We start from the raw sequence: 20458 nt of genomic DNA, 5'->3' as shown, positions 1-20458 counted from the left end.
CGACCATTGCAAGTCTTGCAAAGGCTGCGAACCATGTTACTCGCGCACGGTTGTCAGAGCACGGGCGCGGACAGAAAATGAAAGGGTCATCATTGAGGCAAGGATGATAGCCAAAGCTGGAGACAAGTGCGTCAGCATGCCTTCAATTTTACTTACAGACAAGGAGTCCAGTTTTCTAGGCCCACTATAAACACGTCTTTTTTATTCACGTCTGCTTTTAATTCTTGTTCTAAAGAACTTTCAACTTTTTTGACTCAGTTTGACTGTGAACGGTTGACTCAGCTTTTGCGTTGCGTTTTGTATTGTTTTGTTATGCGTTTGGCCCCGACCCTGCTTTTAGCTTCGACTTTTACTTATTGTTCGGTGACTATTTTGTTATTGTCGTCTTCGTTTTGCCTCGTGCTGCATTGGCGGCAAAGGTCGCTGACTGTTCATTTTCCATGCGTGCACCTTATGGTTCGTCGTGGTCTTCTCGGTTTTATCGGTTCTTGGCTGACTTTGCGTTACCCAGATATGTATCACTTTGATATTGTGTACTTCGTTTTGTTTTTTTTGTATTAGATAGTTGAACGCGTTTGCTATTTTCCTGGTCACGTGGGTGTTGGACTGCGTTATATAAGCTGCTCATCTTTCTGAATAAATGTGTTGGTAGTCAGCGCCCTGTCCTGTCCACTTCTGTTCGTCCTTGTTTTTTTCGCGCTGCATTCTTTTACCACAATAGACGACACGCGGGGCGGGCATGCCCTTGTGACGTCAGCGAACAGAGGTTGCCACACCAGCAAGCAGTTCGCAGAAGAAACGAAAAAATCGTTTTAATAATATTTACCGCACAGAACCAACTGAAACTTCAGGGCAATTTAATTCAACGTGTTTGAATAAAACGCAAAAAGCAGGATATGGGTGAAAATAGGCTGTCATGGCCCCTTAAATGTTCACCAGCCACACGTCGTTAGGGCGAAATATTGATTGTAACGAAAGAAGGGCTTTACTCCTTGGAAGCAGTCACTGAAACACGTCTATCACCAAACCTCAAGACACCCTTCTCACCACTCCGAGCTGGTTACCGATTCCTAACTGCACAATACACTTTTGTGATCTCTCAACGTCGCAAAATGAAAGTAGCGCCCATTGCAGTGCTATGGAACGCCGCGTAAAAGATGGTGAAAACTGCTTTCTCCTATAGGGCGCCCGCAGGTGCGTTTCGCTGGTCGATCAATGCCTTCGGTAGAACAAAACTATAATGCAGACGGACCAATCATTGCCGAACCTCAGGCGTGGCCGCTGCACTTCTCACTTTTCCTGCTTCTACAACCTTCATATTGAGCGCTGGGAGCGCCTTTTACGTCTCAGGGTCTGTTTAGTTTAGTTACCATTTTCGCAGTATAAACGTAAGGTTTAATCGTTTGACATCGCGTTTAGTATGCTTGTGAGGGGAAAGACTGTAGGCGAAAGATTACCTTATGTTAGGCGGTAAAAGAAACGAGGTGCAATGTGGATAGGAAACTCCAATGCTTGAGAAAATTAATCTAGGATTACACAAAACATTAAAAACACTCGCGAGAAGTAAAGGAGCGAGTTTTTCCTTTCCTGGAGTTTTTTTCTTTGGGGGGGTGGGGGGGGGGGGGGTAGCCAGCTCGCTGAGGGCACCAGTGCGGACAAGGATGAACCACGAGAAGAACCAAGATCAAAGAAAGGATTCAGACATAGGAGAATAAATAGACACGGGCGCCAGGGCCTAGTTTGTTCACATATACGGCACATTATAAAAGGTGGCAGGAATAGGCAGGAATGGAAGGAAATTGAAGAACAATTAAGGCAGGAGGAATAATGATATATGAGTTAGTGAAACACATCTTAGAGACATGGAGCAACGGCCCTGTAATCTAGACTACGCAAGGGAACATTGCAATACAGCAGGGGGCAGCAGAAAGGGGGTGGAGTTGGGACATTCATTCATAAAAGCATGAATATTCAAATGGCTGACCAGGAGTGCAAGGAACATTTTTGCTTATAAGAAAAAGTGGAAGGGGTGAAAACACTTCTTGGCTTTGTATACCAGTGGACAAAAGCTAATGCCAAAGAGGAATACAGAGAAATTGCAGAATGTATCGCAAGCGACAATTATGAGCTATGAGGAAAGGGCGAGAAAATTATATAAAGTGACATGAATGCACACATAGACGACCTGCGTGGCTACACAAATTCGACAGGAAGCATGCTACAGGACTTGTGTGACAGCATGATTTAGTTTTATGCAACACTACCGAGAAGTATGAAGGGAGGGCTTATAAAAGGAGAAGCAGGGAGTCTGAACTCGAAGATATATTAAAACTTATGTCACATAGGATTTATAATATGTTAGGGTTCATGAGCATATATGAACACAGATCCTCATGTCTTAGTAGTGACCAAAAACGTATCAAGCTGCGTTTTGAGAAGAGAAACCAATGCAGGAATCAGGCGAGATGAACAATCTGAGGGGAACTTTTACTCAGCAAAGCATTTGGAAGCAGCAGCCAAACAAAATGAGAAAGTAATTTTTGAGGATAATGAAACAGAATGAACTTGTACCATATTACCTCGACTCCTTCAGCTAAAGCTAGCTAAGTTGCGAGTCAAGCCAATAAGGAAAAGAAAACGCAAACTTAAGAGTTGGTGAGATGAGGGGATAGAAAAAGTCACTGAGAAACGTCAGGAGGCGTCCAGGGAGCACAGATATTCTAAGAAGAGGAAGGAACAAGACTCTGAAGTAGATCGAAAATGCGATTCCTTAATGAAGTGTAGAAGGAAAGCATCCTATTTGATCAATGAGAAAATTAGATGAAACGGTGCCTAGTGGATGCAAAAGCAAATAAATAAGATATAAAGCAGCTCACAAATTTTTCGGAACATCTCAACTACATAAGTAATAAGACTAGGCTAGAGCAAAGGGTTGTTACAGATAACGGTATTCGGCTAGAAGGGGATGAATAAATGAAACATAGACAATTTGGGAGACAGACAGATTTTAAAAAAACAAAGAACTTTTGCACATAATTTATCAAAAGAGGATAGAACGGTTACCGCAATTGTATCGCCAGGACAAGGAGAGTGGGAATTGGCAGAGAATAATGTTCCATGTTGAACATGAACTTTACCAGATGATATTCTGATTATGCTAATAAAGAAGTTAGGACCACAATTCAAGCAAACATTAATAGAGGTAGTGAGCCAAAGGGTAGTAAATGAAAAAGTATCCAATGGCTGCAGATTAGGCAGAACGAACATGAAATATAAGGGAAAAGTAAACGAAGGTCACATAAACAACTACCGTCTCATAACGGTGTAGTCTGTGGTTTACATGGTGGTGATGCAGATTATAAAGAACAGACTAAAGGCTTGGATTGTTGGAAAACAAAGGAGGTTGGAGAACAATCTGGTTTCATTGACGCAGTGCATAGATGTTGCTGAAATAAAACAGAGGCTCCTTTGGTTAGCATTTCTGCATATAAGGGGAGCCTACCAAAATGTTATTCAAGAGTATTTAAGCGACATACTGGGCACATTGCATGTGAAAGATGCAGTAAATGATGTCTTAAAACAAGTATATAAAGAGAACAGAGTTGGGGACAATAATTATTCCTAGGAACAATAAATAGTCTTAATAGCAACTTTTATCTTTTGACAGTTCTTTTCCGGACAGCTCCTAGTACACAAACAAGTATTAGAGAACAGGCAGAACACTTGTCCAGAGTTTGTACTTGCTCACACTACACACAATTTTTTTTAATGCACAACACAACTGAAAAACAACGACTGCCGACATGTGGCAGTACAAATGAACATTTGCAATAACATTAAACTAGAAAAAATTCATAGAGTTTTGTTGGCTGCAAACAGACAGCACACCGACCTCATGACCTACATTATGAAATGCTATAATAGCTCTTCTGAAATTCTTCAGCAAACACACCCAGCAATACTGGACAAAAGCGTTTTTGAGTGGAAAACCGTTTATGAACGCAGTTTTTCTATATAGTGCAAGAGTTCAATATAAAAATCAATATACCCGCAGATCACCCGACGGAAGCCTTGTATTTTTTTCTATTAACGTTTCCTTTTTCGTGAAAAGAATTCTTCCCTAGTTTTCTATGGCAGTCTAAACTGTGCGATGCGATCGATCGAAACGCTTTTCAGCGCAGTGGCTTTGAACGCTCTGCACACAATGCGTTTCAGATTCGGTGACCGAAGCTTGAATTTTGCAATATAATACGAAACACTTCAAATCTGGCTCTGCTCCCCGAAATACAAAGCCGAAGTGATATCGTGCACGCTGGCACTTCTGTAACAACCGTGACTGCATTGAACTCATGAGGTGTCGGGAGAGGATTTCAGGATGCCTGAGGAACAAAAAGAAACGCCTGTGATATGCTGCCCTGTACTGCGTTGAAGGAGCGGAATTGCATCATAACCGAATGATAACAGTCCGCATCGTCAAAATGGTGAAAACTTGGCACGAAAAACACTGTCGTTTGCCAGATATTCAAACCTGTCCTTATATTGCAAGCGAACAATTTTCTTTTCAGACTTACTTCAATAACAACAAGTTGGATAGAGCCAATATGAAAGCCATAAGAGGTGAGCACCCTTATTTTTGTGTCACACGTTGCCGTTGCCTCTGCGCTCTGATCCTGCTTTTCCATCAAATATTAGAAAACAATTAACTGGACTGATACGCGTCCTTCGCAGCTTAAGCACTGATTTGTATGATCTCCAGGCGGCTATCAAACGGCCGATGTTTGTGGACGATCTTTCGATGCATGCAGAGGCCACTGTGCACTGTCGCCATAAGAAGGCCGGTCTAGGGTTCTCGAGCGGCATACAACGGGGCACCCGAAGAGCATTTCCGCTCGAGCACCTCGGTATGCATATGCGAGTGACGAAGGTACCCGAACGCAGCCAACTACAGAGAAGACCCGCAGCACACACATCCATCGTTTTCATTGCATTTGTCTAATTTATTCTCGTACCGTCTTTATGACACCCTAAATTAAGAGTCATTCCATGCCAAACGTACCAATGGTTCAGCTTGACCCTCTCCTATTTCGTTCAGAAGCATCGTAAGTTTTTACTGAAGCATCAAAAACAATTTCTCTGAATATCGTGCGGCAAAAAAAAAAGAATTTCCCGTCATTTTCCCGACTACTGCAAAGCCAGGTCTCCGTAAAGATTCATATGAAAAAGGTTATTTTCTTTTGCCCTCATATTTATTTGGGGGAATGTATATGAGTTTTATTTTTTATCATCCTGTCAAGACATTGCATGTTCAAGGTTTTGATGTGTTTGTAGCTCGTTTTTTTTTCGCTTTAAACCCTCCTTTCATGAACTTTTTTTAAAAATCCACGCAAGGTTCGTGAGCATTACAAACCTTTCACTGGCTCACCATAACATGCACTACATGGAAAATGTGTACACTAAAAATAAACTTAATGCCGTTCCTAAAAACTGTTAAACTTGCAAAAAAGTGTGTTATTCTACGTATTCGGACGACTATATTATACGAAGGTGCTCTCTACAAAAATACGGGACACCGTTCCTTTAATAGCTCGTTTATTATAATTTTTCTCACCGATCCTTATCGAGGTCCTGTCAGATTTAGTGGAGAAAAACTTAAATTGGGGGGCCGCAGCGTGTGTCATGGTTGCCGCGTACTGTCACTTCACTGCCGAACACAACCTCAGTACCGTTCAGACTGCTCTTTTTCCGTGTACTCACGTGCTCAGGTGTTCCACTTCCGCTTTTAACGAAGGCAGCATCACACTGCTCACGTGTTGTGTTTACGAAAGCCGTGCTCTGTCAGCTGCGAGACCACAATCAAGTGAACTGCAGGGAACAGCTTCCTCCCCCGCACCCAAAAAAAAAAAAGATTTCGTTTTGAAATGTATGCGCGGTTACCAGCGATGCTTATCACCGCCAGTTTTTTTAGCAGCTGGTAACTCAGGAGCTGATATGGCTGGGAGGGGGCTTGCTACATCACATGCTGCTGTGTTTTCCGCGACTGCCTTTACAGCGACGAAACCTCATGGGACCGAACATTCGCTTCACATAGCTGTCGATGTAGCGGCCGCGGCTGGTTGGTAAACTGCGCATTAGCTGGCGCTGCTTGCTATGTTTTAACCGACGAAGGAGAAGTTCCCGCCTCTGGTCTCAACAGCATTAAAGACGTCATCGCCGCAGAGATTTCCCACACGAGCGTAGTGGCACCTGCCGCCAGCAGGTTTGAAAAGAAACGCCCCTATGTTGCATCCATCTACCGTTTGGAGCACCGTACGCGAGTGCAGTTCTGATGGGCGCAATAAAAATCTGCATAGACGTGTAAGGATGCTTACGAGTGGAATGCGAAAGCATTACTGTCCCTGAGTGCATTGACACCAGACCGCGCCGGCGACAACCCCCCCCCCCCCCCCCCCCCCGCCCAAAAACGCATGCGCGCGCGCATGGCACCACCCGGAATGCGGTACGACGAACGGTTTCGCCATAATTTCGCTGCGTAAATTGGTATTTGAGGGAAGGAAATGGCGAAGGGACTGTCTCACGTCTCGGCGTACACATCAACCGTGCCTTTACAGAAGGGGTAAAGAGTTTGGGAAGGCGCATAATTGAAGGGGCATATGTTCCCGGTTGGAATCCCTGTCGCATGTTAACCTCCTGCTTGACTAGCACAGGTAACCTATTTGCAACAAGAAGTTGTATAGCAGTACCAGGAGCGCTGTACGACAAACGGTCGCGCCACAATTTTCGTACGAATGTTGGATAAACTGGCGCCACATTTAGGACAGCCTTTTGGAGGCATATATAGAAGAACGGCATGCATATCATGCCTGAAGTAGTAGTGCTCGGTTTGGTGTTTGCGTGATACAGCCGCTTGAAGACGTCGCCCAATTTTTGGTGCTATCACTGCAATTTTTCGCACAGTCTCCGAGTACACTCAGTAACCCACACTGGCGGCTTTTCTCAGTAATGCATTCGCATTAAAATCAGTCTCAGTGGCTGTGCTCGCAGCACTTCCTCAGAGCATGCGATGGGTGGGGCATACCGGGGAGCTCCTTCAGGCCCCATCGCCCATGTCGGCAGGCAGGTGTTGCATGATACTCAAGTGCTTGTTATTAACACTACGCGGCACGTGAGTTGCCAACGGCAGAGGGCAGGCTCTTTTGGAAGCGAAGCTTTCGCTCACTTCGGTGCGTACGCAGCAGCGCGTGACTTTAGCGTATTTTTTTCATCTGTACAGGCTACGAATGGAAACTTTGGTACGACACAGGAGACCAGCAAAGAATTCTTTCGCTGCACGTATCGAACGAATCTGGGAGCGCGGTTGCACAAATTGTGAGTATTCGTGGTCATCTGCGGAAGTATAGCAGTTGAAAGCTGCGTTTTACCAACATATGGGCGGTATCATTCCAAGCAGCACATAAGCGATACAAAACGTCAACATTTGAAAAGATCAAATGAAAATAAATGGTCCAAAACGTTAGCAATATAAATATGCCAGGATAACTTAGAATAAAATATAAGACATGATTTCAAATTTATAGCGGTCCTCGCCAGTTGGTGTTTCGGAAACCTAGGATATATTTCGAGGACGTGTTTGAAGCGCTACATCTGCTAGACTCTACAGTGGTACAGAGAGCGGTAAAAGGAGCTTAGGATTTCAGTTACAAGTGCACTGAAGACAACTTCGACCAACCTCTGGTTCTTTGTGTTTGCGTTATTTCTCGCACTGCCGCAAAACTGGAGATTATGGTCATGAAAATAACATTAAAATTTTTCTTACTAGTAGGTAAAAACTTTTGAAGTCCGAACCGAAATGGTGTATGTGCTTGCTTTATGAAGTGTGTGGCCTACCCTCTCCGATCCGAGCCCAAAAAAGCTGATCCGATCCCCCTCAGTTTACACTCGATACTGGCTTGTAGTGGCGGCCCCAATATATGGACGCATTGGGTTTCCAAAACGCCCCACAAAAAAGGTTTGTTTCCAAGCCCTATAAGCCCGCCTGTGGCTTTTACGCGGCCGTAGTTCATAACTCTATCATCACTTATAAGTACTTTTGTTATTATTGTTATTTAACCTATTTAGTCTTTACATACATACATACATACATACGTACATACATACATACATACATACATACATACATACATACATACATACATACATACATACATACATACATACATACATACATACATACATACATACATACATACATACATACATACATACATACATACATACATACATACATACATACATACATACATACATACATACATACATACATACATACATACATACATACATACATACATACATACATACATACATACATACATATTTATTTGTCACAATTACAAGTTCAAATAAGTGTGCCCGCGGAAGCGCAAGTGCGCTTGTGGGCGCGTCATGGGAATCAAACGAAGTACAGGCTCAGTATTGACGAAAAAAAACATAGTTTCCTGTATGTAGAAACAAAACAAATACTACACAACAAAGCTTATTGCAATAAGACATAATATTCCTAAATACAAAAAAAAGAACGATATCACTAATGCACACTGCCAAATTAAGACACTTATTTACACAGGTTCAAAAACAACTTAAACAACCTAGATACACATGGGATGGCAAACTCAAGTATTTAGAGCATTCTTTTAATGCAAGCTTACAGTGCTTTTGACATATTAAGCCCGGACTTTATTCTACATTTTACCTCTTTAAGGGATTGTAATGATAGTATTTCAGTTGGAAGCTGGTTAGAATATAGTAATACAACGAGACAGGCCAGCATAAAATTTTTCTTTAGTTCCCGTTTCGAACGAGTCAGGAAGGCTCCTAGCGGAGCATTAGTTCTCGTACAGCTCCTGCAAGACGCTCCTGAAGTAACTGCAGTTCCTCAAGAGACCTTGCGACAAACCAGGGCGAATAATGGCAAAGGAATTTTTCATCGAGATGGCTGGAACCGCATGCATCAGAACCAGTTCAGTGACATCAGTGACGTCATGTCAGAAAGGAAGAATAAAAGGAACATTATACAGCAAGGGGAAGAATACAGGATGTTCCAGCTAACATTAGCCATGGTTTAAAAATACGCCGGACAACTCTAAGGCGACGCAACCAGATTCACGTCGCTGGCTGCTGTATGGAGCGAGTCACACTAAATTTTTTATAGTGCTTAATTGCATAATTAGTCATAATATTCAGCAACTTCTGGAGAAACGAAGATAGGCTAAGAACTACAATGAGGAAGTTGGGGAACTCCCCACGAAAATCTGACTGAAGAGCTTCTAACTTTCCATTCATTACGTATTCGCTTTTTTCGGTTCACTGCAGGTGGCCCCGAAATACAAAAAAAAATTACGCCGTGACATGTCCACCTGCGAGCTGCGATTCCAGCGCTACCAAATGTTCCGCCTACAAAATGACCAGCTCACTTAGCCGGGTGTGCTGCCGCTTAAAGGTGACAGGGCTGCGACGGAGGCAATCGCAGTGTAATTCGCGCAAGTGATGCGCGCTGGGTCTGCTTATCGCCATCATGAACCGCCGCAAGGGAAGCGTACCACAGACTTATATAGCTCAGGCAGCTGTCTCGTCGCTGCCCTGTTGCCTTTTAAGTGGCAGCACACCAGGCAAAATGATGCGTTCGTTTCTACGGGGAATGTTTGAGGGAACTGCAGTCGCGGCGCGCAAGCGGGCATATCACGCGGTATTTTTTTGTTGGATTTCGCGGGCATCTGCAGTGAGCGAGAAAAGTTATACGGAGTGAATGGAATGTTATAACCTGTTCAATTGGACGTATTGAGGGCAGTTCTAAAATTTTGTCATTGCAATGTTTCGCATATCTTCGTTGCTTACGAAATTGACTATTTGATGGCGAGTAATTAGGCATTTAATCTCAACACAAAAAACAGTATTACTTGCTCCATACAATCGCCATCAAAATCCATTTGGTCGCATCGTCCTAGATTGCCACGGCATGTTTCAAAAATCCTGGATAAAGTTAGTTAGGATACCCTGTATAAAACAATGTTCAAGGCATAGAAATTAGTGTCATGGTGCCCATGAACCTTGTGCTTGCGCTAAATATTCTCACTTTCCAGCGCGTATGTTCGTCCGTGATATATGCTATCTCGTTGCCTCTTAGCCCCTCCCTTTTCATTCATTTTGGAGGGAAAGCTATTTATGGGAGGCCGTGTGCAGTGGGAGCACGCGTCCTACCATCCACCTGCTAAGCACGGCGCACCCCAGGGACGCAGTGCGCAGTTCAGGTTAGCGGCACCGCCACTTGGTACAGCTGCGGGTGCTCTCGCATATAGGTGCTTCAGTGGGCCAGCGCCGCTTTCACAGCGGGGACACAACTCTCGCCTGCGCCATCATTAGATGGCTCTCTGGCAGCGACATGTTAGCAAGCGCCAATAAAACAGCGAACAAAAGCCGAGAAGCACATGAGACACACGCTATAGACATCAAATGAAGTTTGTGTGCCGTCTGTTTCTAGTGTGCATGCCGTCTGTTTCTCACTATTTGTGGACTGTTTATTCGCGCTAGCTAAGATGCCGCAGCCAATGTCCCAGCGCTAACCAGCCCAACTTTCCTGTGTAATTGGTCGACTGTACCGTAAGGCTGCACAAATAGCAGTGCAGTGTTTGGCCGTTACGAAAGAAAGTTTGCTTCGAATTTCTCAGCATTGGGATTCTAGGAAAGAGCACGTAGATAAAATGTGGACAGCGTATTCGAGTTAGGTTCGGTGATCAGGCGATATTTCCAGTATTTTGCTGCTCATAATTTTCAGAAGTTGTTACCTTCAGATAACAAAGGCAGCAACGTGCCATGATTTTGATATACTGTGTATTCCAGGTTACTGACACTTTTGCAATAACGAAGATCAGTTGGTCTAGAGGGGAAGTTTGAGGTTCGTGAGCGACTGTCATTAAACGCAAATGATGTGTTTTTATTAAAATATCAAGGTTTCTCTCCTTGAAAGTTCCCATGACCCTGAATAATTCAATTAAAAAGCCGCTCTTGGTAGCTCGATCAATTAGCGCATTTAATAAATATATGGATTTGAGTATAGCTAAGTACATTCCCTGATATTTTATGTAGGTTTCTTGCATGGTGATAAAAACTGCTAATTTGTTCAAATGGACCTTGCAGTGAGGGGTATTTTCTAATTGTGAATCCAATAAAGCATGACGCTTTATTAGATGCGCCGCATTTCCACGGGTAAATCTTCTGTATTCTTCCAAATATGAAACAACTGCTTGAACAGAAACGCTCGTTTACTCTTCTTTTGCAGTATTTCCTTCACAATACACGGTATCGTACCGCTAGATAATATGAGATATCTTATTACATTTAGCATTTCCGTGTTCAACAGCGGACGTGTCTCAGAAAAAAACGTCCATCTGTAGCATTCTCTTTACCTCTCTTTCTGGTTTCATGCCCTTTTTCTTTCGAAATGCAACGTGCACTAAATACAGTAACATTATTAGCGGTTCTTGCTAAGCTCGAGGAGACACAACCAGAAATTTTATGGGACCAAACTGGTGCGTCATGCAAACATGTCGTCAACCACCAGCATGTAGCGATTCCTGTGACGCTGCCGCAAGCAATATTATGCTGCCTATCGCCCGTGACGTCATAACTAAAGCGTATAAATACGGCTCACGAGAAATAAAACCTGCTTTTTCGCTTGTGGTACCGAGATGTTCACTGGAAACGCAACCGTGGTGACGAAGCATTACTTCGCTTGAAGGGGATGCCCTTGAATAGCGGCTACTGAGAGGGGACAGCAGAGGCGATTCGATGGCTCCGAGGAAACCGCCTCCATTCAACGAAGATGAAAGAGGCTGATTCTGAAAGTGTACTTGGAAGGGTATTTTGAAGCACAGAAAATTACGGGTGCGGCGCAACAACGAGCTCTCAGTTCAACTGCGCTGTTAAGGTACCCCTAGAGCGTCAACGATCTCAAATGCTGCGATGTCTTCCAGTGTATACAGAGCTACTGTGGGCTGCACGTCAACGAAACAGCAGGCACTTACCGATTTTTTAGGCGGACACGGGCGCAAGGTGAGATAGTTCGGGATTTCCTAGCCGCACTTCATCACTTTGCTTAAGACTGCCATTCTGGAGACATTCTGCCCAGCGCGGGATGGCCTAGTATTCGGTGTTTGGGGCGATTACAATGAAACGTCACTTGCTGAATCGCAGCTCGCAGTCAAGGAAGGAGGCAAACACTTCGCAATTTGTGCTTAGGCCTCGGCGGAAAACGGGCAGCCAAGGTAGAGGCTACGCTCCCAGGCGGCAGACATAACCAACTGCGTCCGATCACCCCGCTAACCTGAATCTGAACTGAACCTGGAACTGAATCCGGAATCTGAACCTGGCAACGTTTAACGCTAGAACTTTAGCTAGTGAGGCTAGCCTAGCAGTGCTGTTTGAGAAACTAGCGGGAATTAAATGGGATGTGATAGGGCTTACCGAAGTTAGGAGGACAGGTGAGGCGTATACAGTACTAAAGGACGGACACATACTGTGCTATCGCGGGTTAGAGGTTAGACGAGGATTAGGTGTGGGATTCCTCATTAATAAGGATATAGCTGGCAACGTAGAGGAGTTCTACAGTATTAACGAGAGGGTAGCAGCTATAGTAATTAGGCTGAATAGGAGGTACAAGCTGAAAGTGGTGCAGGCCAACGCACCCACATCCAGCCATGATGACCAGACCGTTGAAAGTTTCTATGAGGACGTAGAATCGGCAATGAATAAAGTGAAATCGCAGTACACTGTACTGATGGGCGACATCAATGCGAAGGTGGGCAAGAAGCAGACTGACGACCACGCGGTAGATGACTATGGGATAGGCTCTAGAAATAGCAGGGGAGAGTTATTAGTCGAATTCGCGGATAGAAATAATTTACGGATCATGAATACCTTCTTCCGCAATCGGGAAAACAGGAAGTGGACCTGGAACAGCCCCAATGGTGAGATTAAAAATGAAATCGACTTCATACTATGCGCTAAACCTGGCATCATTCAGGATGTGGCCGTCCTCAGAAAGGTGCGTTGTAGCGACCACAGAATGGTAAGGTCTAGAATTAGCTTAGACTTGAAGAGGGAACGGAAGAAGCTAGTGAAGAAGAAGACCAGTAACGAGTTAGCCGTAAGAAGGAAAGCACAGGAGTTTAGGATAGCGCTGCAAAACAGATATTCGGTTTTAACTGAGGAAGATGATCTTGATGTTCATTCAATGCACGATAATCTGATATCAATAATTACGGAGTGCGCAGTAGAAGTAGGCGGTAGGACAGTTCGAAAAGATACCGGGAAGCTATCTCAGGTGGCGAAAGATCTGATTAAGAAGCGCCAAAACATGAGGGCATCTAACCCTACCGATAGAATAGAACTAACGGAGCTATCAAAGTTAATAAATAAGCGCAAGGTAGCCGACATAAGGAAGTTTAATATGGAGAGAATCGAGCATGCTACAAAAAACGGAGGTAGCCTAAAAACAGTGAAGAGGAAACTAGGCATAGGTAAAAACCAGATGTATGCATTAAGAGACAAGCAGGGCAATGTCATTAGCAATGTGGATAAGATAGTTAACGTAGCCGAAGAGTTCTACACAGACCTGTACAGTAGCCAATGTAATCAGGGCGTTAATGAGAAAGACAGCAGTGCACACCAATGCGTCATCCCGCCAGTAACGAAGGATGAAGTAAAGAAAGCCTTAGAAGCAATGAAAAGGGGAAAAGCAGCTGGGGAGGATCAGGTAACAGCAGATCCTTTGAAGGATGGATGGGACATCGTGCTAGAAAAACTAGCCACCCTGTATACGCAATGCGTTATGACCTCGACTGTACCAGAAGCTTGGAATAATGCAAACATTATCTTAATTCATAAGAAGGAAGACTCCAAGGACTTGAAAAATTACAGGCCGATCAGCTTACTATCTGTTGCCTACAAAGTATTTACTAAGGTAATCGCTAATAGAGCCAGGGCAACGTTAGACTTTAGTCAACCAAATGATCAGGCAGGCTTTCGTAAAGGATATTCCACAATAGATCATATTCACACTATCAATCACGTGATAGAGAAATGCGCAGAATGTAGCCAACCTCTATATATAGCTTTCATTGATTACGAGAAAGCATTCGACTCAGTGGAAACCTCAGAAGTCATACAGGCATTGCGTAATCAGGGGGTAGAAGAGCCTTATGTCAAAATACTGGAATATATATGTAGCAACTGCACAGCTACTATAGTCCTCCATAAAGTCAGCAATAAAATTCCAATAAGGAAGGGCGTCAGGCAAGGAGACACGATCTCGCCAATGCTGTTCACCGCATGTTTACAGGAGGTATTTCGATGCCTGAATTGGGAACAGTTGGGAATAAGAATAAATAGAGAATACCTAAATAATCAGCGATTTGCTGATGATATTGCCTTGCTGAGTCACTCAGGAGGTGAACTGCAAATCATGATCAATGAATTAGACAGGCAGAGCAGATCGATGGGTCTTAAAATTAACATGCAGAAAACCAAGGTAATTTTCAACAGCCTAGCAAGGGAACAACAGTTCACAATTGGCAGCGAGAGCCAAGAAATTGTGACGGAATACGTCTACTTAGGGCAGGTAGTGACAGCTGATCCGGATCATGAGAGGGAGATAACTAGAAGGATAAGATTGGGGTGGAGCGCATATGGCAAATTCTCGCAGATCATGAGTGGCAGTTTACCAGTTTCCCTCAAGAGGAAAGTGTACAACAGCATAATCTTACCGGTACTCACCTGCGGGGCAGAAACGTGGAGGCTAACGAAAAGAGTTCAGCTTAAGTTAAGGACAACGCAGAGAGCCATGGAAAGAAAAATGATAGGTGTAACGTTAAGAGATCGGAAGCGGGCAGAGTGGGTGAGGGAACAAACACGGGTTAATGATATCCTAGTCGAAATCAAGAGAAAGAAATGGGCTTGGGCAGGGCATGTAATGCAAAGGCAAGATAACCGCTGGTCCTTAAGGGTAACGGAGTGGATTCCAAGAGAAAGTAAGCGTAGCAGGGGGCGGCAGAAGGTTAGGTGGGCGGATGAGATTAAGAAGTTTGCAGGCAAAGGGTGTATGCTGCTGGCAAAGAATAGGGTTAATTGGAGAGACATGGGAGAGGCCTTTACCTTGCAGTGGATGTAGTAAAGCTGATGATGATGATGATGATGACCCCGCTAACGTCCTGAGTCTAGCAAACTAAGCGGCCTACCTCTCCATGAGCACCAGCTGTGCACCCGATGTCGCGCTTCCTCGCACCAAGAAGATGATCGCCATCGTCTCAGAACAGTGTTCCATCGGCACACAGAAACGCTTCCACTTACCACGAGTGTGTAAAGCGTCAGAAGAAGGCATTGATTGGTAGCGATAAGCATACTTACTTTCCAAAAGCGCGCTATATACTTTTTAGGAAAGCGATACTTTGCACACACTGACTGAACATCAAGCGACAAACAATGCTCACTTTAAGCCTGTTCTTCGCCAAATATGTTGGAAAATTATAACACAGCGCCATTCACAATGCAGATAGACACGAGGTCGCCGGCGAGTGCGATTCCGCGGGCAGTGTTCGAAGAACACCGAGGAAAATAGCCACGACTGTAGGCAACATCACTGAAGCGGTCGCGTATCAACAGCTCACTTCCTTCCGCTGGAATGTTCGGCTTACTGCGGCTCAGTGTGGCACGACCATAGAGACCGAACTAGTCGTTGTTGATTGTCCGGAATCGGCGTTTTCGGAAGCTCCATTACGGTCCCATATCCGAAGCTCCAATACGGCGGGCATGGTAGTACTCTCTGCCAACGCTGGAACGTGCGTACAAGCCGACACTGCGTATAGATAGAAAGAACTATCTAGTTTGCGTGCAAGCTTGAATAACATGTTGAGAAAGATTGACGACCTCGAGAATCGTTCTCGTCGAAACAATGTTGTCATTCACGGTATTCGTGAGGTTCCAGATGAAACGTACGAACAGCTAAAAACCAGTGTAGTAAGCGGTGTTTTTCATGAAAAACTGGGCGTTTCCGTGGCGAGCCCCGAACGTATTCATAGGATAGGACGACCAAGCACAGAGCGTCCCAGGCCTGTAATTGTGCGTTTTGGCAACTACAATGAAACGGTAGAAGTACTAAAAAATACCAAGAAGTTGAAGGATACAAATTTTTTCGTTCACGAAGATTTCTCAAGTATCGTCAGGAACAGAAGGCAAAACCTTTGGAAGAGTGCTGCAGATAACCGAAAGAACGGACAAAAAGTGGCTTTAATTTTTGACAAGCTGAAAATAGATGGTGTCATGTATGCTTGGAATGACGTTACAAGCGAACGTTATCAAGTTCATCAGCTGCTATCAAATGCTTTCACGTCTGCCCGAGAGAGTGCTTCTACGCCTACCCGGGGGAGTGCTTCTCCATCTGCTCAAGACTGACAGACAAGCGGAAATGAATTTCATATACTAAACATAAATGCACGCAGTCTTGTTAATAAGGTAGAGGGGCTGGAGCACGTTTTATTAGAACACCAACCTGATGTCGCAGTTGTCACGGAAACTTGGCTTCACCCTGATATTTTGGATACGGAGATATGCCCCCCTGGGTATGGCGTTATCAGATTTGACCGCATCAGCCGAGGGGGAGGCGTAGCTATTTTCATTGACAATACGATACAGCACACGGTTGTTTCAGGCGCTCATAACATCGAATCCGCTTTTTGCTGAGTCTATCGCGGAACACATGAAATTTTAATTGGCGCTGTGTATCGTCCTCCGGACGCAACTTCAGACGTCATTGATGCATTGAACGACTTTCTACACAATTTGCGAATTGAAAACAAAAACGCGATAATCGCGGGGGATTTTAACGTTGCGGATGTGAAATGGGATGAAATGATGCCGGGGCAACGTGAACGAGAGGCAGCGCTCGGTCTTCTAGATTTGTGCTTTTCTCATGGGCTTCAGCAGGTAGACGAGAGTACAAAAGAGTACAGGGTAACAGCAAATCAGTTTTAGACCTTCTTTTTCTAACTCAAGGGCTTTTGTCACAGCCGGTGAAGGTAGAAGTGTTGCCTGGTCTTTCCGATCATTGTTTAGTTAGTATGAAATTGTCCTTTGCCTCTTTTCGAAAGAAAACGATTGAAGTGTCATCTTACAGAGATTTTAACAGGGCAGACGACACCGCCGTACTTGACGAGCTAGATTACTGCTTTGGCCCGTTTGAAGAACTAAGCGGTAACGAATCAGTGACTGTTAATGAACTATGGTTAGAATTCAAATCTTTAGTCCATATGTGCATAACTCGTTATGTGCCACTGGTCACAAAAAAGAAACGTGCGTGCAGTCCATGGATAACAAGGAACATTATTCAACTAAAAATAAAAATCGGCAGGCGTAGGAAAAAGTACCGACGCACACTCGATCCGGCTGCGTTGAGTGACATGCTAGCTCTAAGTAGTAATATGAGGTCACACTTAAAAGAATATAAATTTAAGTTTTATAACGTTACATTGGAAAAATTTCTACGAGAATCACCTCACAAGTTTTGGAGACACTTGGCAGTACCAAAGAAAAAAGTCGCGGAGATAAGCTCAGAGAGCGGACCTATAAGTGAAAAGACTGAAATGTGCAATCTTTTCAATAGATACTTCGCAAGTGTTTTCAGTGAAGCCGATAACAAGCCAGCGGATACTAGGTTCGCTGCTGAAACACGCGCAATTGACGACATAAGCTTATCGATAGAAGGCGTACTGAATTCATTGTTGAGCCTAAAAACATCAAAATCAATGGGCCCTGATGATATTCCTAATCTGTTTTTGAAGCGATACGCAGAATGGTCAGCTAGATACCTCGTACTAGTGTTTAGGAAGTCACTATCAACAAGCACGGTTCCCGATGATCGGAAAACTAGCAAAATAGTTTTTATTCTCAAGACTGGAGATTCAAAAACGGTCAGTAATTATCGTCCCATCGCACTAACGTCAACCTGTTGTAAGCTTCTAGAGCACATTGTCTCAAAGCACATTCGACAATACTTAACAGATATAGAATTCTTGAACAGGTGTCAGCATGTTTTTCGACAGGGCGTGTTAACGGTTACACAATTAATAGAAACTTTGCATGATTTTAGCGAAATCATTGACCAGAAAGGGCAAATTGACATAATATTCCTAGACTTTAGGAAAGCCTTCGATCAGGTAAATCATAAAAAACTTTTAAGCAAATTTTAATCAGTACTCAAAAACTCAAATATAGTTCGTTGGCTGGAAAGTTTTCTTGTGGGCCGCAGGCAATTTGTAAGTATTGACGGGAGCGCATCCCAAGTGTGTGACGTGACATCGGGAGTGCCACAGGGCTCGGTACTCGGACAGTAATTGTTTCTTGTTTACATAAACGACCTCATTGAAGATTCAGAAATCAAGGCCAGATTATTTGCAGACGATTGCATTATTTATACTAATGTTAATTCAGTTGAAGATCAAGTTAAGCTTAATGGTTACCTGCTCAACATTACCGAATGGTGTAGAAAGTGGCAAATGTCTTTAAACCCCAGTAAAACAGTATGTATGACAATCACACACAAACATCAGCCACTCGAATTTGACTACTCATTACAAGAAAACAAACTTAATCGAGTAACAGAATATACATACCTGGGAGTGACAATTACTTCAGACCTGCGTTGGAACACTCACGTACATAACATTGTTGCTAAAGCAAATAAAAGATTAGGATTCATTAGGCGGTCACTTAAGCATGCTACACAGGATACTAAACTTACGGCTTATAAGATGCTCGTACGCCCGATAATGGAATATGCGTGTGAGGTGTGGGATCCCTACACTCGAACACTTGCAGCTGAACTGGAGCGAGTGCAGCGACGTGCACTTCGCTTTATCTATCCTCGCTTCCGAAGACAAGATCAGGTAACCCCACTTTACACTTTAGCGAACTTGCGCCCTCTTCAATGTCGCCGGAAACAAAAAAGACTCGTTCTTTTCTATAAGATTATGAACAACATGGTACATATCGGTAAGCAGCAATACATAAGCGAAACTACTTCACGTATCACTCGGGGTAAACATTGCCGACACGTAAAAGAACAAAAGTTTTCTAAGCACTGCTACAAGCATTCCTTCTTCCTGTCCACAGCGAGAGAATGGAACAGACTGCCAGAGAATGTGGTGCTCGCATCGGGTGTGGATGTGTTCTCTGCCGGAGTTCGTGATTGTTGGTATAGTGCCTGATATAATGCGCCTTGCATTTGTGTTGGGCATGGTGTTTTCACATTGTTTTCTGTTTCGTTGCAGCGATATTTTTGCGCATTTTTATTTGTTGCTTAGAGGTCAGTTCTATTTTTTGATATGTTAAAAGTTGGCACCGACTGGATGGTGCTGGTGTTTTGTTTGTCGTGTTCCACCTTTGTAATCTGCACCCTGTATCGCTCCTATCTTGGTCCTGACCGGACTGATAGTATCTCTAATAAATAAATAAATAAATAAATAAATAGATAAATAAATAAATAAATAAATAAATAAAAAAATAAATAAAAACCCTGGATCAAAGTACAGCGACATCTTCGCTACGGGCCATGGATTGCTCCGAGGACCACTGGCCCACCTGGTCGAGAAGACGCCAGGCCCCGGTATTGAAAAGCTTGGACTGTGCCGTACACACTGAAGCAAATGGTGTCAGTAGAGCTACATAGGCTAGACAAAGAAGCGGTGTTGTTAACGGTGATATTGTCGGAATGTGTCACACGCGTCCTGCATGTAGTCACAATGAATGGGCGGCTGCTTTTGTGTGGTTACCTTCGTCTGATTGTAAATGCTGCAACCGTTTTGGAGCAATATCCGCTGCCAGGAGTTGACCATATCTTTGCGAATCTCAGCGGTGGAGAAGTTTTCAGCTCATTGTGTTTACACAACGCCTATAATCAGCTGGCCCCGGATGATGACTCGAATAAGCTAGCTTTCCTAAACACGGACAAGGGCATATGCTGTTTCAACAGAATACCCTTTAGGGTGTCTTCAGCGCCGGCAATCATCCTGCGACGCATGGAAGTCGCGCTCAATTGGATTTCCAGGGTACAGGTTTATCTGAACCACATTATTGTGGCTGAAAAGGCGAACAATTACAAGATCATACAGGAAGTGCTACAACGTCTGAAGAAGCATGGCTTTCGTCTACAGCAGAAAACAAAGCAAGATCCGGGAAGAGCAAGTTATGTTTTTCATGCACTGCAGTGGTAACAACGGCCTGCGTCCTAAAAGCGATAACATCACAACGCTGCTCGAGGCCCCATCACCCACCTCGGTGAGTTAGCTGAAAGCTTTTTGGGCCTTTTAAACTGCTGCAAGTTCTTTACAGACGAGTCAACTTTGCAGGTGCCCTT

The 20458-nt window shown here is 43.9% G+C and overlaps 1 protein-coding gene across 1 annotated transcript in view; it reads left to right on the top strand.

Annotated features, from left to right (window-relative positions):
- Positions 1–20458, top strand: part of LOC144104068 (uncharacterized) — a 194725-nt gene that overhangs the window by 117652 nt on the left and 56615 nt on the right. The window contains exons 4-5 of the mRNA XM_077636856.1: positions 4566–4617; positions 7271–7365. Coding sequence (XP_077492982.1) covers positions 4566–4617; positions 7271–7365 — 147 coding nt within the window. The remainder of the gene's footprint in view (positions 1–4565; positions 4618–7270; positions 7366–20458) is intronic.

This window comes from Amblyomma americanum, chromosome 9 (genome assembly GCF_052857255.1).
Source record: "Amblyomma americanum isolate KBUSLIRL-KWMA chromosome 9, ASM5285725v1, whole genome shotgun sequence".
NCBI classification, from domain to species: domain Eukaryota; kingdom Metazoa; phylum Arthropoda; class Arachnida; order Ixodida; family Ixodidae; genus Amblyomma; species Amblyomma americanum.
Note: the sequence above shows the minus strand (reverse complement) of the source record. Positions and strands in the feature narration are given on the sequence as shown.